The 25,205-nt window shown below is 38.0% G+C and overlaps 1 protein-coding gene across 2 annotated transcripts; it reads right to left on the reverse strand.

The window, feature by feature from the left end:
• Positions 1-381: 381 nt before the first annotated feature.
• STARD4 (StAR related lipid transfer domain containing 4) lies at positions 382-25,126 on the reverse strand. 2 transcript variants are annotated; one of them, XM_079916312.1, is made up of 6 exons: positions 24,884-25,126; positions 10,746-10,859; positions 9,749-9,798; positions 5,685-5,811; positions 4,723-4,837; positions 382-3,446 (listed from the first exon to the last, which is right to left on the reverse strand). In XM_079916312.1, exons 1-6 carry the CDS (start codon positions 24,920-24,922, stop codon positions 3,217-3,219), a joined length of 675 nt encoding a protein of 224 aa, XP_079772438.1. In that variant the 5' UTR covers positions 24,923-25,126; the 3' UTR covers positions 382-3,216. The 2 variants fall into 2 exon arrangements, with proteins under 2 accessions (XP_079772438.1, XP_079772439.1); XM_079916313.1 differs by lacking the exon at positions 24,884-25,126 and adding an exon at positions 23,351-23,389.
• Between the last annotated feature and the right edge of the window lie 79 nt (positions 25,127-25,205).

Raw genomic sequence — 25,205 nt, forward strand, 5'->3', positions numbered from 1 at the left:
TTTCTAATACAAACTAGCTATAAGCCAGAGAAAATAATCAACCACATAACTACACGGCACATTATATTCTTTCATTTCATCAACTGCCCTATGAAAAATTAATTATCTTCAAAGGAAAATCTTTTGGGGCTGTAATTTTTATTTTACTGACAATTACAACTGATTTATTTCTAATGTTAAGGAGTCCACGTTTAGCAAGCACTGAAGGCTTCAGAGAACAGAAAAGATTTTGTATTTAAGAGAGTGATTCTATGAAATTCTCTACTTCATATTATAGAAAGACAAATTAATATACAGATTAATATAGAACTGTGTGTTATTAAAAGTTATTAAAATTAACTTGAAAGGTGGCTAGCCCAAATTAGTACAATATACACCAGAAATCAAAAAATTAGTATAAAAGAAGAATGTAAGCTCTCTTAAAGATTTTTACAGTGATTACATGTTGAAATGATAATATTTTGGATAAATTGAGTGAAATGTACTGTACTATTAAAATTAACTTCAGCTGTTTCTTTTAATTTTTTTAATGCGGCTGCTAGAAAATTTTAAATTGCATATATGGCTCACATTATTTTTCTATTCTACAGCACTGCTATAGAAACAGCAGACTCTACTACATGTTAATATTAATCCCAATCCACATTGTTAAATTTCATATCATTATGATATTTGACATAACATATATAGTACATTATCACAAGATTCCTGAGCTTAGAATCAAATACACCTCTACTCTTGAAAACAAAACCAAACAAAACGTGCTCTAATCTTTTCCATCATCTTCTGTATACTAGCAACTGTGCTAAACTTTGGTTATGTATGATTCAGCAAACACGCAAAAGGGATCTTTTGGGTGATAGAACTATTCTAAAATTGGGCTGTTGTGAAGCCTGCACAACTATAAATGTATTCAAAAATCAACGGATTGTATACTTATAACTGGTAAATTGTATAGCATTGGAAATCATACCTCAATAAAGCTGTTTTTTTTCTTTTTTTTTAAGTACACATCTAGAGCCCAGCAGATTTAAAGTGCCATCTAGAAGCTGCATATACATTTCAGGTAATTCAAATATAATTCTTCAATCCATCATACGGCTCAACATTGCAATGAAAATTTTTCCATGAGGGTCTTGTTACCTGCAATGGGTCCTCATTCAACAGTGGATTATGTCATCACTAGTTGGAGGTATAAGTTACAAAAAAACAAAGGGAACACAGAGTAGCTGAAAGTGGACAGTTTATTAGTGGCACCCAGCTCAGGCGATAATAGCCCTTATAATAAGGTACATCTTGTTGCAAACTCACCCAATCTGGGCACCCTATAATTGGACATCTGCTGGTATTTTGTCATGCTAGACTGAATACTGGAATGTAAGAAACCTCCTGCTCTACACTAATAAAACCAAATAAAAGACAATAGATTGAGTCAAAATTAACATTTAACAATTTCCATGCGAAACTGAAAGCTACACTGCTCATTTCTCTTTCCCTATTGCAAGAAAAAAAAAAAGAGAAATCCAGCAGCTCAAAAATTATAGTCAATTTGGAAAAACATATTGGTGATTAATAAATTTCAAGTTAAGAGCATAGGATCGTTTGTGCATTGCTTCTATCAGACCTTGAAACAAACTATTTTCAATCTAAAATTTGTGAGATTATTCACTATGGATATTATGGTGCTGCCACCTTTTGCTTTTTTTGAACATCATCTCCATATACCAAACCAGTAAAAATAAGTCAGCTCTACTTTTTCCACTTTAGCAAAATGGGTCTGAAGAACTATGACTTATGCTTTCTTTACACTCAGGAAAACACAGGAAAGTAAAACACAGATCACACCTTCATGCAATTGAACCACTATACAGTTTTGTGCTTTCGGTGGCCTATCTAGTAAATACTATTTCCAGAGCTCTCTTTACCCCATATTAACCAAAAGAAAAAAAAAAAAAAGAAGAGAAAATGAAACAGTGGGAACAGTAATAATAACACATAAATAACTCACATTGAACACTGGAACAGACTTCAAGATGTGTGCATGTACACAAATATAAATATAGACAAAAATTTGCAAGGACACTGAGTTCCCCCAAGTTCTCATCTTAGATGTAAACTAGGTGGATAGTTCAAAAGTCAAAGACCATGTGGAATGTTAAAATCATTTAGGAATGTTCATTTAATGCAGCCACAGAATCGAGAGACATATTATAGTCCATTCTAGTTATAAAATGACTCATCCAGGCATTTAGATAAATCTATGAATGCATTTGTTCTAGTTCCAGACTGAAGTTACATCACAATTGTGAATGCTTAGGACGTAGTTATACTTTATGAGTTGAGTGACACATTTAAAACTCAAACATGTATAAAACATTCACTGAATTTGACTTTCTAGAGAGATGATTCTCTATTGGTCAGTATTGGATACCACCAGCCATTTCACATAACCCAGAATACTGTCCAATCAATGTGGTGTCCCAGCACATATCTGGCAGTTTTTCACACTGCCTTATTCATTCATAAATGCTTTTAAGACTCCCAAAATAAAAGCCCATAAAGATATGAATACATTTTTAAAGATATCTATAAAATAATACTATCCAGGTATCAAAACTGAATTGCATTTTACTATGATACCTATTCTTTTCTTATTTCTGATATTTTCAATAGGTAAAGTAGTACAAGTCAACTGACAATGAAGTTCATCTTTATAAGGTATAGAGAAGAGCTTTTTTTCTTTAGTCCAAGATATTGTTAAACTCATAGAGCATATGAGAAGTAAAGCATTAATATTTAACTCCTCCCAAAATTAAAACTTTTACAGAATGTTCATAAAGCTCTAAAATAGGTGATTTTAACCTACCAACATGAAGCTTGGCTTTCTCTAATTTCTAAGAAGCCAAAATATTCATACTGAGGCACTATTCAATTTCTTAAGAGTTTGTGTCAAAGAACTATATCTACTTCTTGGTGGATTTCTGTCATACTCTCCATTCCTAGACATATCACCATACCAAACAATGTGCAAATAACTGTTTAGGAAAACTGAAATGCCCACACTAGACAGCTATTTACTTTAGGAATAAAATAAACCAAAAACATCTCAAAATTTTCTACAGGCTATGCAGAAGACAGGAAAGGATGATTTTTACAGGCCATGCAGCTAAGAGAGAGAGTTGATTCAGGGAATATAATGCTATAAGTTTAAACATATTATGCCTTTTGTAGGGCTTTTTGTAAATCACCATAGAAGTTGATTAAAGTGCTTGCCATGGCTGTATCTACTGCAGACTGGGGAATCATTCCACGCAGATCCGTCTGAATATAGCCTGTCAAAAGACTCCGGTTTGGACTGTCTTTAAGAGGAACACAAAACCAACCACAGGGATGGTTATATCCACGAACAAATTCTGATCTCTTTTCACTCCAGTCAAGACTTATCCCTACAAGGCAATTTAAAATGACACTATTAATAGCAATGACTGACATTAATCTAAAACTCTCACTAAAAAATATTATCAGATTTCTTATTTACATATTTTTCTTCTTATCCATGTAGATGAAAATTAAGCCCCAAGAGTGACCGTGGAAGAATGAAAAAGATAATTACTAAGTGGAATTCTGACAGAGGCTGGTAGATATGTAATGGGGAAAGTTCTAATCCCTTCAGAATAAATGGCATCATGTCATCCTGGTAACTCCTTGGAAACTACAAATCTTCTCTGTAGCAGCCAGGCCTCAAGGTACTAATAATCAAACCTATGTACCACCACTGCTCCCCACAGGCACTACCATATCAAACTTTGGTTCTGGCTGGTTCAGATTAAACAGGTAGATGTGTACCTACAACTGCCAACTCAAATATATCGTACATACAAAAATATTAATTTACCTATAGATATATTTTAGAAAGCAGGAGCCTTCTAATAGTATCTTTAATTTTGAAAAGAAAAATATTACACAGATCAAGGAAGGAAAAGTACTCTAACACATACCAAGCCTATTTTTTCTAAGTATATGACTAAGAAGCTGTTTCTTGAGAGTGACTTAGAAGGAAACCCAACGACTAGATCCCTTTCTTAGAGGCAGTCATGCGTTCCATATTTGTTAGCTGTGACCTGAAGGATACTGTGTAACGGGGAACAAAAACTCATCAGAAAGATTGCAAAAACCTTCTCGATATTGTTATTTTAATCCCTAGGGTTTAGCATTTGCAAACAGAGCTTATTGATTATAAAATAACTATGGGGACTTCCCTGGTGGCGCAGTCGTTAAGAATCTGCCTGCCAATTCAGGGGACACAGGTTCGATCCCTGGTCCGGGAGGATCCCACATGCCGCGGAGCAACTGAGCCCATGTGCCACAACTACAGAGCCTGCGCTCTTAGAGCCCACAAGCCACAACTACTGAGCCCACATGCCACAACTACTGAAGCCCAGGTGCCTAGAGCCCGAGCTCCGTAATAAGAGAAGCCACCGCAATGAGAAGCCCACGCACTGCAACAAAGAGCAGCCCCCGCTCGCCACAACTAGAGAAAGCCCGTGCATGCGCAGCAACAAAGACCCAATGCAGCCAAAAATAAATTAATTAAATAAAATAATTTTTTTAAAGATAAGTATGAAAGTTGAAAATGTATCTTGTGTAGAAAGAAACATCCAGCCTAGAAAACTCAAAATTTAAAACAAACCGAGAGAAAGTAAAAGGTTTTGAGACAATTACCACAGGATAAAAGCCCTTCTTTATAGTCCACAGTATAGGAGAAGTCAACAAACTCTCTTGGGGAAATTATATTCCAAAGCTGACCAGCAGTAGTATAACGCATCACACAGCAATTCTGAAAGAGAACAGGTAACAGCTGTTAGTACTATAGGAAATACATACATAGACTCATATATCATAAGTTAATCTGTAGTAAAACATTAACACTCACTTAAAATGTGTTATAATAAATATTAATAACATTTCTTACAGTGATTCTGACAGGTTTAGATCTCTATTCTATATCTCACGGAGACTGTATGGACTTGAAGAGGATATACAATCAAAACACAGAGGTAAGTTACCCAGTATCCAAATCTTTGTTTCAGTAGAGTCACCTCTTATCCTATATGATAAAAGTGGAAGCAGGTAGTATAGACTGTACGTGTATAAGATAAAATCCACAAGTACTTTGACTAAAACACCAAATGTGTCAATAAAGAAATCCAAACATGGCAAGGAATGAGTTAATAGAAACAGACAAAGAAAGAAAGCCACTTAGGTTACATAATTCTCTAACGCCTAAGGTGGCATTTTTATCTTTGATTTTGGCTAAATGTTAATGGAAAACCTACATACTATTACCTAGAAACCTGAATATGATGGTGGTATTTTCAGAATTTTAGATTTCAGAACCTCAGCTAAAGTTTTACAATTAAAGACACTGATGATTTTCTTAAGCAGCAAGCGTAAAGCTATTGCAGAAAACAAACTCAGTTCTGACTAACACTCATTAGTTAATATGAGGAAACTCAAGCTTTTTGAAAGGCAGCAAGGATTCCCTTGTGAGATCTTTGCCATGACTACTTATTCTCAAAGCAATGAATATAATGAATGCAAGTATACACACGTGCACATGCGCACACATACACACACACACACACACACACACACAATCTGAAGCAACATTTCTATACAAATACCTCTTCAAAGTACTCCAAAATATCCAATGAGGTCATTAAGCTGTCCCAATCCAAGCGACAGGGACCTGGGCGTATATGGTCTATTACACTATTGACGACATCATCTATAACACCTTGGGCTTTGAAGCTGGAGAAAACATATGAAAGTCAAATGCTATTAGAATGAAAAATTTCAGCATGCTCTCACAGTTCAGAGCTCACATCAAAAAAAATAAAATTTAATGAAGATTTTTTAAAAAGAGTAAACCCCGACTTTTCCGATAAATTAGGTTCTGTCAATTATTTCATCAGAATGTACTCTAAAACGTCCTCAAATCTAATAAGAGATTTGAAGGCTATCTTATGCATTATCATAAACATAGCAAAATACCTTCATGTTATGGTGTAGCCAAGAGCAGTCCGTAGAACACTGTAATGCTTCCATTTATTTCGTATGCTCTTCTTTTCTCAACTATGTTCTAACATGTTATTAGTATATGCATATTCTTACCCTAACTTTTGAAACCTTTTTATTAGGAATAGAAATATAGGTCACTCTAGAATAGAATGCCCAGGATTGACTCATGAATAATATCAGAACTTGACATATTTCAAAGGTGGCATTACATACCAGTAGGAAAAAGATATACTAGTTCAAAAATGGTGTTTGGATTCAACAGTTATCCTAACAGAGAGAATAAAAACTGAATTCTTACTTCACATCATTCAAAATACCTCCAGACAGACTAAATACCACTATGTAAAAGGTAAAACTTTTAAATTTTGAGAAAAATATACAAGTGACCATCTTTGTGACCTCAGGATACAGGGGGATTACTTGAATACATAAAACACACAAAAACACAAATTACACAAGATGGTTAAAATTTAAAACTTACATACCACAAATGACAAAATAAGTAATTTCTTTAAAAACAAGCCACAGAGTGGAAGAAGATAAGTGCAACACATATATACAGATATATACTTACTATAGAGCATATATGATTAATTCCTATGAAACAATGAGAAGAGGACAATCCAAACAAAAGATGGGCAAAGGACAAGATTGACCTGAAATGTCAATAAACTTAGAGAAGATGCTCAATTTCACTCATAATCAAGTAATTACTAGCAATACACCATCTCATACCCCTGAAAAACTGACAGAGATTAAAAACTTAATAACAAGTGTTGAATGGAAGGGAATGAGAACTCTCAAAGTGCTACCACCACTTTAGAGAGCAATTTGGCAACATGCAGTAAAGTGGGATGATGTATGTCCCTAAGACACAGGCACACCCCAAGAAAATGTTACATGTGTGTAGAAGGAGACATGTACCAAAAAGCTTACTGTAGAGAAGAATTCACAACAACCTGAAAATTCATCAGTAGGCAAACTTGCAAACACAGATAAACACATTGTGGTATATGAATACAGAAGTGAAAGACTAGATCAACATGTAACAACACGGGTAACTCTTGAAAACACAGTATTGAACAGAAAAAATTAAAGCGTATTACTAAAACACACACACCCACACACACAAAGTGTGAAACAGGAATAATACACACAACTTCAAGAGAGTAGTTATCTCTGGGGAGGAAAGAAAAGAGAGGTAGATTGACTTTAACTCCATCATTGTTTTCAGGGATCTTTTTTCTCTTTTTAAGCAACTGAAGCCTTTTTATCATTTTGTAAATCTCTCAAGCTCAAGCTTATATTATGTTCCATCCTAAGTCTGCTCTTCTGCCTGTGTTCTCTAACTTGGGGTGAGGGTGGGGGTAGGAGGTGGGTAATACAAATTACTTCAGGCACAAATTAGAAATCTGGGATTCAATTTCGACTCTTCTTTTTCTCTTAACCCCATTCCAATAGTCAGAACTAATAAGTCACCATGTTTCATCAAGATGATTTTCCAAACGTAAACTGCTTAGAACAATATCTGGTTTTCAATAAATGTTAGTTATCATCGCCATCATCATCATCACCACCACCATCACTATTATAAATCTCTTTCAAGTTCATTTGTCCTTTTCAACTCCCATGCTATGTCCTTAGTTTGGGAACTCTGTGTCCAACTCAACACTGCATCAGTTTCTAGCTCTTCTGATCATATAACTCTTTAAGAATCTGAAAAAAGCCACAGATCTCTTCCCAGGAACATACACATTGTCACAAGACTTTGTATACAATCTTAGGGACACTTCAAGAAGCTAGCCATGGACCCCCAGGATACAAGCTCTTCTCTAAACTTTCCATGCTCATTTCTCTTTCACAATTGTTATTAGAATAAATGCAAAATCCTCTGAGGACCTGGGATGTATGGGTAGGGTTGAGCAGTAGGTAACGCAAAACTGAGTGCCTTAGTTTAGAATTCAAAAATCCTTCAGAGGGCTTCCCTGGTGGCGCAGTGGTTGAGAGTCCTCCTGCCGATGCAGGGGACACGGGTTCGTGCCCCGGTCGGGAAGATCCCACATGCCGCGGAGCGGCTGGGCCCGTGAGCCATGGCCGCTGAGCCTGCGCGTCCAGAGTCTGTGCTCCGCAATGGGAGAGGCCACAACAGTGAGAGGCCCGCGTACCGCAAAAAAAAAAAAAAAAAAATCCTTCAGACATCCTCTCCCCACCCCCATACTTAATGCTCCAGCTATACAAACACAATTTCAACTTCCCTAAATAAACTCCTTAAAGTGTTTCCCATCTGTGTGAACGTAGTAAATGAAATGCTCTCTGCCTGGAATATGAATTTATCCTTCATTCCCTAAGAAATATCTATTCGTTCTTTAAGACTCCGCTCCAATATTAGCTCCCCTATGAAGTTTTTCCATATCACCAAGCATAGTGCTCCCTTGGCACTTTTTACACTTTTTCGCCCCAGCAGGGATTACTGATCTAAAGGATTAACTTCTACACTTGCTTACAATGTTTAATCCAACTCCAGTTTCCCTGTCCTCATAAATACTGTACAACTTATCTTCCTGGAAACGCTATCTTTGGTAATACACTTCAAAATACACTGTATATAGTAAGTTCAGTCAACAGTTTCATTTTAAAAAGTGCTGAGTCCCAAGGATGTGACTATTCCACTCCAATTTCACGTGGCAACTATCTCCTCTGGCTTTAAAAAACAATATTTTTTTTACTGGTTAAAGGCATAATTCGTGTTCAACTATATGCAAAAATCAAAAAACAGAAGTAAAAATCACACATAAAACTGACATCTAGAGGTATATATTTTGTGTTAAATAAAACATTTTAATATATAAAAAATATATATTTAAAGTCAACCCATGATTGTGCTACATACAGTTTAGTATTCTGCTTTATTCACTTTTCATTGTATCTTGAGCATTTTATTATGTTTTTAAAGACTGTAAAATAGCACATTTTATAATTTAATCATTCCCCAACAATTGATTATTCAGGTTGTTTGTAATTTTTAATATTTTAAGTAATACTGTGATGGAAGAGAAGTTTAAATAACTATTAATTTTCCCATGATTTCTTCAAGATAAATTTCTTAGAATAAAATATGCTACAGGTGCTTCCCTAGTGGCGCAGTGGTTGAGAGTCCACCTGCCGATGCAGGGGACACGGGTTCGTGCCCCGGTCCGGGAGAATCCCACATGCCGCAGAGGGGCTGGGCCCGTAGGCCGCGGCTGCTGGGCCTGCGCATCTGGAGCCTGTGCTCCGCAGCGGGAGAGGCCATGACGGTGAGAGGCCCGTGCAAAAAAATAAAATAAAAAAAAATAAAATATGCTACAGCACTGAATAAATGCAGAAAGAATATCAGAAGGGTCTTATACACCATAGTAAGAAATTAAGATTTTATCAGCTATCTGATATCATTAATGATATCATATTATTTATGATCCTCTCACCACCAACTCTGTCCACCAGGGATATGGACATTTTAAAGGCTTTGAATTCATAACAGGATTTGCTTCTCAGAAAGTTTAACATCTTAAAGCAAAAGCCAAATTTTGCTGGCAATGATCATTCAGTGATCATGTGTGTAGGTGTGTATATATCTGAAGTTTAGCAATGTCCTAAGAGCTACGTAACACTACAGGAATTTACTTACAGATATCCATTAAATTCTTCTGAAGGTTTCCTCCAAATTGTTACATCTTTCTAGAAAAATAAAAACAGTGTATACTGATAATTACATAGGTGGAAACCTGGATATAAAACTGACAATTTCATAAATTCTACAACATTAGCTTTTGCATGAAAATAAAACATAAGTAAATATTCAAAGAAATACACAAAAGTAATTTATACCATAAAATAATCCATATCTGAATTTCTTCTGTATCTGAAAGTAGTACACATCTTATTTAAATTACAAACCCCTACAAAAGGTTTTTCAATAGCTTAATGACACCCAAACACTGTTAAGATTTGGTGATGGCACTATCTCATTGGCCATTATTATTTGCCGCATTCCAATCTCATCTGTTTACCATTACTGACACATTTAGACTGAGATAATAGAAATGTTAAATACTTCATTCTGAACTTGCTCACATCTTTTTAAAATTAAACAATTCAAATCTATTATGACAGTGCTACCTTGAATTAGTCCCTACATTTTTTTCTAGATCATTTCCCAAGAAATTCTGAATAGCAGAATAGCCAGAGGACTTAACTGGAAGAGTCCTGGGTTCAAGGATTGGCTCTGTCAACACTCAGGTATGTCATATTGGTAAAAAAATACTAACTGGCCATTCTCACAGGCTTGTTAAAATATCTGAAACAATTTCAAATTATCAATTACTATACTTCCTTAAACTGACAATGACACATTTTATTTACTGACTTGAGAGGCTGCTCTTTACAATCTTGTTGCCATGAGTCTATTCTTGTGTCCAATATCTGAAGAACTAATGAAAGTAGTGCAGGATTATTATGTTTCTTCCTTTGTAAGACAGTAAACCATCAACTGTATTAGCACATTTATCTATCCTGCACATTCATCTAAAGTATGGTCCATATTTTTCCGTACCATTTTGAAAGTCATCCACCAGCTCATTAGACAGAAGATACACCCTCAAACATAAGTAATTTAATTAATTTACCATTTTCTTAGCAACTCGCCACTTGTCATCTTCAAGGCTGTGGTATTGGATGAGAGTGTTTTTAAGTCTAGTCGCCAAAACAGCTGCATCAGGCAGGTCTTCCATTTGTTTTCCCTGTTACAGAGACTAAGATTATCATCAGCAAATACCAGAGTTAGATGCAGTTGGGTCTCAAATATGGCTTCATAAAAGAATCACCTGGGGAGTTGTAAAAGATACCTATACCTGGACCCCATCCCAAATCAACTAATCAGGATCCCTGAGGGTAAGACCTGGCCATAGATTTTTTTTCTAAAAGCTTCCAAGGTGTGAAACACATAGGGATAAGAATCACATATGTTGAGTTATTAAAATCACTCATATAAAAAATAAAATACAATCCTATTTCCCTTTCTAATAGAATCTAACCCAAAGGAATAAATTATAAAATTCCAGATAACTTAAAAGAAAAAAAAAATACTGCTTTTTCAAAAATACAAAAATAACACACAAGGCATAAACTCTTTAAAAATTCCTTAGAGATTCAGCCATTGAAAATTTTCATTTTACCAGCCAACAGATATAGGACTCATTCTAGCAAATAAATGACAACCACAATTGGAAACCTCCTCTTACATCCTTTAAGGATAGGGCTAGAGACCTCTGAAGAATTTCTAAAGTTTGAAGAACTCTATTGTCTTCAATGTTTTATTTCATTTGATGAAGTGTCATAGGATTCAGTGAGCTATCTGTGTAACATAGGAGGTGATATGAAGACCTTAGAACCACCAGTACAGCATAAGTAAGTGGTTTATAATTTTAAGGCAATAATTTTAACTATACAGAGAGGAAAGTACTATATCATTAATAATTCCAAAGGTATGTTATTGTTCAACAATACTTTAAAAGGGAAATGATTACTAATCTTTAAAGATAATAAACTTAATACAATGAGGGATTCTATAACGTGATCATTTTAAAACATTGCTGCAAATCCTGTGACACACTTCCCATCAAGAGGGATTGACATATATACACTACTATGTATAAAATAAATAACTAATGAACACCGACTGTATAGCACAGGGAACTCTACTCAGTGCTCTGTGGTGACCTAAATGGGAAGGAAATCCAAGGAAGAGGGGATATATGTATATGTATAGCTGATTCACTTTGCTGTACAGCAGAAACTAACACAACATTATAAAGCAACTATACTCCAATAAAAATAAAGTGAAAAAAATGAATAAAAAGCAACAAAGCATTTACAATGAAAAAAAAAAAAAAAAGAGGTGCAGTCTGTGACGCTGCATGACCTCTGCAGCTAGGTTAGAAAATTCCATGCAGCCTCTGTACGTCACTCTTAGAATAATCGCTCTGGGAGCCTTTGATCAACATGTAAGCATACAAGAAATCTGGTTATCCTGAAGCTGATATGTGGAAAGGCCCAGGTGGAAAGAAGAGGAAGGGAGGAAAAAAAGGAGAGGGAAAGACAGAGACAGACAGACAGACACACACACAGATCCAAAATCCCACATCCAGAAGCCTATATTTAGGGCTTCACGCCTAATGGGCATCTCTTGCTGCCCCAGTCTTCCTTCAATTTGCCTCTGTCTTCCTCATCTTAATAATTTTACTATTAAAATGATAATTGAGCCAGTTGCTCAATGTCAAAAACCTTGGAATCACCCTTAATAGGTATTAGGAGATTCATCACATACCATTGCCTACAATGCTCTTCTCCTACTGGTTTTCTTTCTGTCCCTTAAATACATCAAGCTTGTCACTGACTTCGGGCCTTTGCATTTACTATTATTTCTCTACCTGGATTAGTAGATCCCAAATCTGAGCATGACTAATAACAACCTGTAATAATAATTTCAGATTAAACCTCCTGTCCTTAATACAACCTTCCCCAAATCACTATTATACCCTTCTTTTATTTTCTTCATAGTGCATCACTATGTGAAATTAACTTGTTTATTTATTGATGTACTATATTCTACTCTTTGACTACCATGTCCCCAACTAATAGAGTGGCTGTCCCATGTCTGCCTTTTTCACTACTATATCCCCACCAACTAGAACACTACCTGGAACACAGTAGGACCTTAATATTTGTTGAAGTGTGTTTGCTTCAAAACATGATTTATTTGGTCTTAACTTCTCTCCTTTTGGTGCCATGGTACTCTCCAGTAAAAGGCTAAAGAAGAAAAGGCTTTGGAAGAAAGCTGTCCATTTACAGGATCATGAAGTTACTACTAAAAAGGAGATCAAGAAAAGATCTAAATGAAATATCAAGGCTCAAACCTCTGTGGGAATAAGGATGCAATTCTCACTACAAATGCATACATCAGAATCATGTTGTTATAATTTGTAATAGCTGTTAATGTTGACAAAGAATCTCTCCTTGGTTGGGCTCCTCTGAGTCCTCTTTTTTTTGGCTGCATCAGGTCTTAGTTGTGGCATGCAGAATCTTCAGTAGTGGTGCGGGCTCTTCATTGCGGCATGCGGGCTTCTCTCTACTTGGGGTGCGCAGGCTCCAGAGCACACAGGCTCAGTAGTTGCGGCACGCAGTCTCTCTAGTTGTGAGGCACGGGCTCTAGAGCACATGGGCTTAGTTGCCTCATGGCATGTGGGATCTTAGTTCCCCGACCAGAGATCAAACCCGCGTCCCTTGCATTGGAAGGCAGATTCTTAACCACTGGATCACCAGGGAAGTCTCCTCTGAGTCCTCTTTGTGACGAGGCCTAGCTCTTGGGCTTGTCCTTGGACCCCTTAGTCTAGTTTTAGCAAGAATCCTGCTGAGTCAGTTTAGTGAAAATCCCCTACCCTCAAATTTCCTTATCCCACCCTCAATCTTATCCCCCTGGCCTGCCTTCAGCAAGAATCCTGTCAAGTTGGTTTAAGGCGAATCCCCCTTCCTCTAATGTTTCCTCCTAGTAATTTTCATTCACTGACACCCACCCTGCTTCTTGGCTATACACCCCTACGTGCCCTTGTTGTATTCAGAATGAAGCCTAGTTCTATACCAAGGTTTCTTTTCCACTATTGCAATAGTTATTGAATAAGATTTGCCTTTACCACTTTCATGTGTGTCTGCCTCTGGTTTTCTGTGACACCGTTTTTGGATATTAGATTTCATGGTCCACAGCCAGATAGTCCGATTCAGTGGGTCTGCTCTAGAATAGGCCCCAGATCTAGGTCCTATAAAAAGCCTCACTGATCATTCTTTTAACCAGTCGGGAGTGACAGCCACTAATCTAAAATCTAAAGTGACAAAGTCAGTGCTATAGTCAATATTTAACCAGCACAAAGTAGAACATAAAAGCCATGAAACATGATAAACACTAAAATGATATAAGGGGATTCAAGATGGCGGAAGAGTAAGACGCGGAGATCACCTTCCTCCCCACAGATACACCAGAAATACATCTACCCGTGGAACAACTCCTACAGAACACCTACTGAACGCTGGCAGAAGACCTCAGACTTCCCTAAAGGCAAGAAACTCCCCACGTACCTGGGTAGGGCAAAAGAAAAAAGAATAAACAGAAACAAAAGGATAGGGACGGGACCTGCACCAGTGGGAGGGAGCTGTGGAAGAAAGGTTTCCACACACTAGGAAGCCCCTTCGCAGGCGGAGACTGCGGGTGGCAGAGGCGGAAAGCTTCGGAGCCGCGGAGGAGAGCACAGCAACAGGGGTGTGGGGGGCAAAGCGGAGAGATTCCCACATAGAGGATCGGTGCCGACCGGCACTCACCAGCCCGAGAGGCTTGTCTGCTCACCCGCCGGGGCAGGCGGGGCTGGGAGCTGAGGCTCGAGCTTCGGTCCGGATCCCAGGGAGAGGACTGGGCTTGGCAGCGTGAACACAGCCTGAAGGGGGCTAGTGCGCCACAGCTAGCAGGCAGGGAGTCCTGGAAAAACTCTGGATCTGCCTAAGAGGCAAGAGACTTTTTCTTGCCTCTTTGTTTCCTGGTGCGCGAGGAGAGGGGATTCAGAGCGCTGCTTAAAGGAGCTCCGGAGACAGGGGCGAGCCGCAGCTATCAGCGCCGACCCCAGAGGCGGGCATGAGATGCTAAGGCTGCTGCTGCAGCCACCAAGAAGCCTGTGTGCAAGCACAGGTCACTATCCACACCACCCCTCCCGGGAGCCTGTGCAGCCCGCCACGGCCAGGGTTCCGTGATCCAGGGAGAACTTCCCTGGGAGAACACACGGCACGCCTCTGGCTGGTGCAACGTGACACCGGCCTCTGCCGCAACAGGATCGCCCCGCATCCGTACCCCTCCCTCTCCCCGGCCTGAGTGAGCCACAGCCCCCAGAGCAGCTGCTCCTTTAACCCCGTCCTGTCTGAGCGAAGAACAGACGCCCTCAGGTGACCTACACGCAGAGGCGGGGCCAAATCCAAAGCTGAACCCCAGGAGCTGTGCAAACAAAGAAGAGAAAGGGATATCTCTCCCAGGAGACTCAGGAGCAATGGACTAAATCTCCACAGTCAACTTGATGTACCCTGCATCTGTGGAATACCTGAATAGACAACGAATCATCCCAAATTGAGGAGGTGGACTTTGGGAGGAATGATATATATATATTTTTTTCCCTTTTTCTCCTTTTGTGAGTGTATATGTGTGTGTTTCTGGGTGTGATTTTGTCTGTACACCTTTGCTTTTACCATTTATCATTGGGTGCTGTCTGTCCTTTTTTTTTTCCCCTTTTTTTAGTATAGTTTTTAGCACTTGTTATCATTGGTGGATTTTTTTTTTTTTTGGTTTGGTTGCTCTCTTCATTCTTTTTTTTATTACTTAAAAAAATTTTAATAATTATTTTTTATTTTAATAATTTTATTTTATCTCTTTTTCTTTCTTTCTTTCTTTCATTCTTTCTTTTTTTTGCCCTTTTATTCTGAGCCGTGTGGATAACAGGCTCTTGGTGCTCCAGCCAGGCATCAGGGCTGTGCCTCTGAGGTGGGAGAGCCAAATTCAGAACAAAGGCCCACCAGAGACCTCCCAGCTCCACATAATATCAAATGGCAAAAATCTCCCAGAGATCTCCATCTCAACACCAACACCCAACTCCACTCAATGACCAGCAAGCTACATTGATGGACACCCTATGCCAAACAACTAGCAAGACAGGAACACAGCCCCACCCATTAGCAGAGAGGCTGCCTAAAATCATAATAAGGTCACAGACACAGCAAAACACACCACCAGACATGAACCTGCCCACCAAAAAGACAAGATCCAGCCTTATCCTCCAGAACACAGGCACTAGTCTCCTCCACCAGGAAGCCTACACAACCCACTGAATCAACCTTAGCCACTGGGGGCAGACAACAAAAACAATGGGAACTATGAACATGCAGCCTGCGAAAAGGAGACCCCAAAAACAGTAAGTTAAGCAAAATGAGAATACAGAGAAACACAGCAGATGAAGGAGCAAGGTAAAAACCCACCAGACGTAACAACTGAAGAGGAAATAGGCAGTCTACCTGAAAAAGAATTCGGAATAATGATAGTAAACATGATCCAAAATCTTGCAAATAGAATGGAGAAATTACAAGAAACGTTTAACAGGACCTAGAAGAACTAAAGAGCAAACAAACAATGATGAACAACACAATAAATGAAATTAAAAATTCTCTAGAAGGGATCAATAGCAGAATAACTAGGCAGAAGAACGGATAAGTGATCTGGAATATAAAATAGTGAAAATAACTACTGCAGAGAAGAATTAAAAAAAAGAATGAAAAGAACTGAGGACAGTCTCAGAGACCTCTGGGACAACACTAAACGCAACAACATTCGAATTATAGGGGTCCCAGAAGAAGAAGAGAAAAAGAAAGGGACTGAGAAAATATTGGAAGAGATTATAGTTGAAAACTTCCCTAATATGCGGAAGGAAATAGTTAATCAAGTCCAGGAAGCACACAGAGTCCCATACAGGATAAATCCAAAGAGAAACACGCCAAGACACATAATGATCAAACTATCAAAAACTAAATACAAGGAAAAAATATGAAAAGCAGCAAGGGAAAAACAACAAATAACACACAAGGGAATCCCCATAAGGTTCACAGCTGATCTTTCAGCAGAAACTCTGCAAGCCAGAAGGGAGTGGCAGGACATATTTAAAGTGATGAAAGGCAAAAACCTACAACCAAGATTACTCTACCCAGCAAGGATCTCATTCAGATTGGACAGAGAAATTAAAACCTTTACAGATAAACAAAAGCTAAGAGAATTCACCACCACCAAACCAGCTTTACAACAAATGCTAAAGGAATTTCTCTAGGCAGGAAACACAAGAGAAGGAAAAGACCTACAATAACAAACCCAAAACAATTAAGAAAATGGGAATATGAACATACATATCGATAATTACCTTAAATGTAAATGGATTAAATGCTCGCACCAAAAGACATAGACTGGCTGAATGGATACAAAAACAAGACCCATATATATGCTGTCTACAAGAGACCCACTTCAGACCTAGAGACACATACAGACTGAAAGTAAGGGGATGGAAAAAGATATTTCATGCAAATGGAAACCAAAAGAAAGCTGGAGTAGCAATTCTCATATCAGACAAAATAGACTTTGAAATAAAGACTATTAGAAGAGACAAAGAAGGATACTACATAATGATTAAGGGGTTAATCCAAGAAGAAGATATAACAATTGTAAATATTTATGCACCCAACATAGGAGCATCTCAATACATAAGGCAAATATTAACAGCCATAAAATGGGAAATCGACAGTAACACAATCATAGTAGGGGACTTTAACACCCCACTCTCACCAATGGACAGATCATCCAAAATGAAAATAAATAAGGAAACACAAGCTTTAAATGACACATTAAACAAGATGGACTTAATTGATATTTATAGGACATTCCATCCAAAAACAACAGAATACACTTTCTTTTCAAGGGCTCATGGAACATTCTCCACGATAGATCATATCCTGGGTCACAAATCAATCCTTGGTAAATTTAAGAAGATTGAAATCGTATCAATCTTTTCTGACCACAACACTATGAGACTAGATATCAATTACAGGAAAAAAATCTGTAAAAAATACAAACACATGGAGGCTAAACAATACACTACTTAATAACCAAGAGATCACTGAAGAAATCAAGGTGGAAATCAAAAAACACCTAGAAACAAATAACAATGAAAACACGATGACCCAAAACCTATGGAATGCAGCAAAAGCAGTTCTAAGAGGGAAGTTTATAGCAATACAATCCTACCTTAAGAAATAAGAAACATCTCGAATAAACAACCTAACCTTGCACCAAAAGCAATTAGAGAAAGAAGAACAAAAACCCCCCATAGTTAGCAGAAGGAAAGAAATCATAAAGATCAGATCAGAAATAAATGAAAAAGAAATGAAGGAAACGATAGCAAAGATCAATAAAACTAAAAGCTGGTTCTTTGAGAAGATATACAAAATTGATAAACAACTAGCCAGACTCATCAAGAAAAAAAGGGAGAAGATTCAAATCAATAGAATTAGAAATGAAAAAGGAGAAGTAACAACTGACGCTGCAGAAATACAAAAGATCATGAGAGATTACTACAAGCAACTCTATGCCAATAAAATGGACAACCTGGAAGAAATAGACAAATTCTTAGAAATGCACAACCTGCCAAGACTGAATCAGGAAGAAATAGAAAATATGAACAGACCAATCACAAGCACTGAAATTGAAACTGTGATTAAAAATCTTCCAACAAACAAAAGCCCAGGACCAGATGGCTTCACAGGCGAATTCTATCAAACATTCAGAGAAGAGCTAACACCTATCCTTCTCAAACTCTTCCAAAATATAGCAAAGGGAGGAACACTCCCAAACTCATTCTACGAGGCCACCATCACCTTGATACCAAAACCAGACAAGGATGTCACAAAGAAAGAAAACTACAGGCCAATATCACTGATGAATATAGATGCAAATATCCTCAACAAAATACTAGCAAACAGAATCCAACAGCACATTAAAAGGATCATACACCATGATCAAGTGGGGTTTATTCCAGGAATGCAAGGATTCTTCAATATACGCAAATCAATCAACGTGATACACCATATTAACAAATTGAAGGAGAAAAACCATATGATCATCTCAATAGATGCAGAGAAAGCTTTCGACAAAATTCAACACCCATTTATGATAAAAACCCTGCAGAAAGTAGGCATAGAGGAAACTTTCCTCAACATAATAAAGTGCATATATGACAAACTCACAGCTAACATCGTCCTCAATGGTGAAAAACTGAAAGCATTTACACTAAGATCAATAATAAGACAAGGTTGCCTACTCTCACCACTCTTATTCAACGTAGTTTTGGAAGTTTGAGCCACAGCAATCACAGAAGAGAAGGAAATAAAAGGAATCCATATCGGAAAAGAAGTAAAGCTGTCACTGTTTGCAGATGACATGATACTATACATACAGAATCCTAAAGATGCTACCAGAAAAATACTAGAGCTAATCAATGAATTTGGTAAAGTAGCAGTATACAAAATTAATGCACAGAAATCTCTGGCATTCCTATACACTAATGATGAAAAATCTGAAAGTAAAATCAAGAAAACACTCCCATTTACCATTGCAACAAAAAGAATATAATATCTAGGAATAAACCCACCTATGGAGACAAAAGACCTGTATGCAGAAAATTATAAGACACTGATGAAAGAAATTAAAGATGATACAAATAGATGCAGAGATATACCATGTTCTTGGACTGGAAGAATCAACATTGTGAAAATGACTCTACTACCCAAAGCAATCTACAGATTCAATGCAATCCCTATCAAACTACCACTGGCATTTTTCACAGAACTAGAACAAAAAATTTCACAATTTCTATGGAAACACAAAAAACCCCAAATAGCCAAAGCAATCTTGAGAAAGAAAAACGGAGCTGAAGGGAGCAGGCTCCCTGACTACAGACTATAATACAAAGCTACAGTAATCAAGACAGTATGGTACTGGCGCAAAAACAGAAATATAGATCAATGGAACAGGATAGAAAGCCCAGAGATAAACTCACGCACATATGGTCACCTTATCTTTCATAAAGGAGGCAAGAATATACAGTGGAGAAAAGACAGCCTCTTCAATAAGTGGTGCTGGGAAAACTTGACTGGTATATGTAAAAGCATGAAATTAGATCACTCCCTAACACCGTACACAAAAGTAAACTGAAAATGGATTAAAGACCTAAAGGTAAGGCCAGACACTATGAAACTCTTAGAGGAAAACATAGGCAGAACACTCTATGACGTAAATGACAGCAAGATCCTTTTAGACCCACCTCCTAGAGCAATGGAAATGAAAACAAAAATAAACAAATGGGACCTAATGAAACTTAAAAGCTTTTTCACACCAAAGAAACCATAAACAAGACAAAAAGACAACCCTCAGAATGGGAGAAAATATTTGCAAATGAAGCAACGGACAAAGGATTCATCTCCAAAATTTACAAGCAGCTCATGCAGCTCAATATCAAAAAAACAAACCCAATCCAAAAATGGGCAGAAGACCTTCCAAAGAAGATATACAGATTTCCAGCAAACACATGAAAGAATGCACAACATCATTAATCATTAGAGAAATGCAAATCAAAATTACAATGAGATATCATCTCACACCGGTCAGAATGGCCATCATCAAAAAATCTAGAAACAATGAATGCTGGAGAGGGTGTGGAGAAAAGGGAACCCTCTTGCACTGTTGGTGGGAATGTAAATTGATACAGCCACTATGGAGAACAGTATGGAAGTTCCTTAAAAAACTACAAATAGAACTACCATATGACCCAGCGATCCCACTACTGGGCATATACCCTGAGAAAACCATAATTCAAAAAGAGTCATGTACAAGATGTTCATTGCAGCTCTATTTACAATAGCCAGGACATGGAAACAAACTAAGTGTCCATCGACAGATGAATGGATAAAGAAGATGTGGCACACATATACAATGGAATATCACTCCGCCATAAAAAGAAACGAAACTGAGTTATTTGTAGTGAGGTGGATGGACTTAGAGTCTGTCATACAGAGTGAAGTAAGTCAGAAAGAGAAAAACAAATACCGTATGCTAACACATATATATGGAATGTAAAAAAAAAAATATATGGTCATGAAGAACCTAGGGCCAAGACAGGAATAAAGACGCAGACCTACTAGAGAATGGACTTGAGGACATGGTGAGGGGGAAGGGTAAGCTGGGACAAAGTGAGAGATGGCATGGACATATATACACTACCAAACGTAAAATAGATAGCTAGTGCGAAGCAGCCGCATAGCACAGGAAGATGAGCTCAGTGCTTTGTGACCACCTAGAGGGGTGGGATAGGGAGGGCGGGAGGGAGGGAGACGCAAGAGGGAAGAGATATGGGGATATATGTGTATGTATAGCTGATTCACTTTGTTATAAAGCAGAAACTAACACACAATTGTAAAGCAATTATACTCCAATAAAGATGTTAAAAAAAAGAGTAAATACTGCAAACAAATTATGCTGAAAAAAATAAAGAAAAAAGATATGATATGGAAAAACTAAAATAAAATGATACAGAAGTTCAGGGAGGAAAATAAAAAACTTTTCCTGTATTTTCTTATGCTCTGTCCCTGAGACCTGCAATTAAATTGACAAAAGATAGATTAACAGAAAAAAAGGCAAAGTTTACTTGATGTCAATATTTAATTTTTTTATGCAAAGAGGCTTTCATAGAAAATAACTGGAGACTCAGAGAAGCTTATATACCCTGAGCTTATACACCATCTTAAAGGGTGATAAACTCTGGAGAAATGACAAGACAAGGGAAAAGGGGTATGAGCTTCTAGGGGTGGTAAATTATGGCAAGATAAATATATGGGAAGAGACTAATAAAAGGTAAAGGCAAAAAAAAAAAAAAAAGGTAAAGGTTATTTTAGTGAAGTTTGTTTGTGTAGACCATCTCAGTTCAACTTTCTATCTCCAGTGATAGCTGTTATTCTCCTGGTATAGGAGAGAGGAGAGGGAAGACCTTCACCAAAGGATATTTATGTCCCATTTTTAGGCAGATAGTGGAAGGATAAATGGTTCTTTCCGTGTCTGCTGCTTCCTAATTGCCTTCAGCTCAAAGTAACCTTTATTCTGAAGTGGCATGTTTTGGGGTGGTATATCCCTTCAGAAACATGGGAAAGTATATATAGAAAATTCAGTAATATAGAATTTTGGATCTATGAAAGTGATGTGAAATATCTAATAATTATAGATCCTACCCATAAGAAGTAGATTAGCTCATTTAGAAAGTCTGCCAGTCAGGAATAGATCCCATTTCCACTCAAGAGACTGCCAACTTGATAGCCAGTACAATGATCTTATTTAAGGGTATGTTATAAACAAACACAAGTTCTTAGAGAGGACTTGAAAAAGAAATTTTATTTATCCATCACTAAGGATCATTATGATTAAACAACATTCTTTAAATCCAAAGGTCACATGCCAGGTTCCTGTGGCTAGCAGATAAGAGTATTTTCAAAACTCTTTGATAGAAATCAAAGATGAAGTGGAAAGCTACTGTTAGCATAGACAACATTACCTTTAGGTAAATCTAGCATACAAAAAGTAAGCAATAAAAACTACCTATAAAGATGAGAATCTGAAACTTTAAGGTGTTTACCTTAGTTATCATTAACTCCTACTGGTTAGTATAAAATCCAAACTCCCTAATATGTCTTATGGGCCCTTTTATATTTTGGCCAAGCTCATTGCCTAATTTCTACTCTTCTTTCCTGGACCCCTCTTAAGACTATGTTAGCTCTCCCGCCAATGTTAAAAACTCCTATTAATGAGCCTCTCTAGTGGTGGTGGAGTAGGAGGTAGGAAAGGAAGAAAATAAAGTAAGTATAAACTTGGAAATCTCTTTTAGCCCAATGAAGTATTTAACCAGGCAGTTAATCTTGATGAAAAAAATCCATGCAAGGGTTAAGTCCAAAGGGAATAACAGTTACTTTCTAAACTGATCATCTGTGTTTAGACAGGCAAGACAGAGAATCTCTCAAAAACCAAGGTGGGGTGGGGATAGGGGAACAATATTGGGATTATCAAGGTCTTGGTGCTCTCTTAATATAATAGGGCACTCACATTAATTGAAAAGAAAGCATGCAATATGCCCTATTGCAATCTCTATCTGTGGAGAATGTCAGGAAATGTTTTAAATACCATTCTGAACTCCCTCTTTCTTTTATTCTCCTTGCTGACCTTATAGCACGAAACTCTCCAACACTTCCATGTCAGAGAAAACAGGTACCACTTAACTGTATCAGAATCTAACAGCTCCATAAATGGGTTATATACTCTTGACAATTCTATAGCCAGGTGCTAAGTAATGTCCACCTTTTTTCTTTCTTACTCTAACCTTTTTGGTCACGTTTTCTATGTTTATGTTTTTGAAGTGACTACTAGTGTAGGCAGTTGCTGCCACCATTGAGTGGGCAGCCTTCACAGGTTAAAAAATTTTCTTGGGCTTCCCTGGTGGCGCAGTGGTTGAGAGTCTGCCTGCCGATGCAGCGGACACGGGTTCGCGCCCCGGTCTGGAGAGATCCCACATACCGTGAAGTGGCTAGGCCCGTGAGCCGTGGCCGCTGAGCCTGCGTGTCCAGAGCCTGTGCTCCGCAACGGGAGAGGCCACAACAGTGAGAGGCCCGCGTACCACCAAAAAAAAAAAAAAAAAAACTTTCTTGAGGCCATCTATCAGCACCACAGTCTTTGACGGATACAATTTTAATTTTTGTCAAATGTCAGTGAAATGGCCATAGGTTTTAATTAACTATGGAATATAATAAACATTTTAACCTCTAATAAAAAGTGAATGCCATAAAAATCCGTTTGTACTTATGTAGTATGATTAAGTCAGAATTCACGTATTAAAGAAACTCATATCAGAATCGTTTCACCTTCCATTACCTGATTGATATGTTTCATGTATGTGAATAGCTTCAATTTAACATGCCATAGATCTTCCCCAAGATGTGCAAACCAAGGCCTTGTAAATTAAATATTTTCTACCTAACATAAAAATTCCAGCATAGGCTTAATTGCCAATCAATTTTGAATTAGTAATTTAGCTTTTCCAATTAGTCAAATACGGTAGTTTCTCATTTTTGAGACTGGCTGTGGCAGGAATGCAACAGGGTAAGTCTTCATCTGCAATGTGACTGATGATACTCCGATTCAGTGCTCACTTTGGCTTATTTTAGGACAAGCTTTACAACACCAATGAGACTTTTACAACACTTAAGACAATATTAATTTCTAATAATGTCACAGCTTTAAGTTTGAGTCCAAGTTAATGTTCAAGCTCCTAATGCTCTAATCCTTTATTTAAAAACATAATAATAGCTAACATTTATTGATCATTTACTATGTGATCAGTCTTTCTGGCCACTTCAAATTGTATTATTTCATTTAATCCTCATAAATAACCTTAACAGCCCATCCTATTATTGTCTCTATTTTACAGAAAGGGAAAGTATCAACACGGAGGTTAAGTCACTTGTCCAAGATCACACAGCCCATAAGTGATGGAGCCAGAATTCCAACCCAGGACCTCTGCCTCCAGAGACTGAAGGTCTATTCTGTAAAACACTGGAAGCTGATCAAAGGCTGCAAGAGACTCTAAAAATCTGACATCATGTTGAATTTGCCATATTTTGTCTTGGCTGCTGAACCTAAAAAATCTCAGGTAATCTTTCTTAACTGTAAATTAGGGATAACAGCAACATTAAGTTATTGAGGAATTACAAGAGTTAATATATTTAGTACCGAACTTGGAAGATAGTAAGCACTCGGAAAACACTGCCTCTTAACAACACAGCTCCGTCAAAGCCTGGTGTGAGGGAATGGACCTTCTGTTGTCTGTGCACCTACTAAGAACCAGGAAGCACTGTGCCCATCACAGAACGGTATCTCAATGAATCTTCACCCAGGCCCCCCGAAGCGAGGTTATTACCGCCCTTTCCCCATTTAACAGATGAAGTAACTTGGGCCTAATCAGCGTCCTAACGCTGATGAACTGGGTTGAGGAGGAGAGGGGCAAGCCCTGGGATCCAACCAGCGCGACCCTTACCCTCAGTTTTCTCTTACCTGTGAGGTCCACACACGTCCGGACGCCGGTTCCGCCATCCTGGACCTCCACGGCGGCTTCCCTCTCCCACTGCCCGGAGCAGCTCCGGGAAGACCACCCTGTCGCTCCGCCTCTAGGCGGCCTCACCTCCGTGCTTCTACTCAAGGCTACTTGAGGTGAAGCAAGGAGTGCGACCGAAATCAGGCGTGCGAGGTAGACAGGAAACTCACTCTTTCTGCAATACTAGCTCTACAGCTCTCTCGGCTTCCCCGCCCGCCGAGGCCACCGGCGGCAGCAGCCAATGGTCGCCAAGCCACTGCCAGTTGCAGCCAATTGGAAGGC

The sequence above is a fragment of the Stenella coeruleoalba genome (assembly GCF_951394435.1).
Source record: "Stenella coeruleoalba genome assembly, chromosome: 3".
Lineage (NCBI taxonomy): Eukaryota > Metazoa > Chordata > Mammalia > Artiodactyla > Delphinidae > Stenella > Stenella coeruleoalba.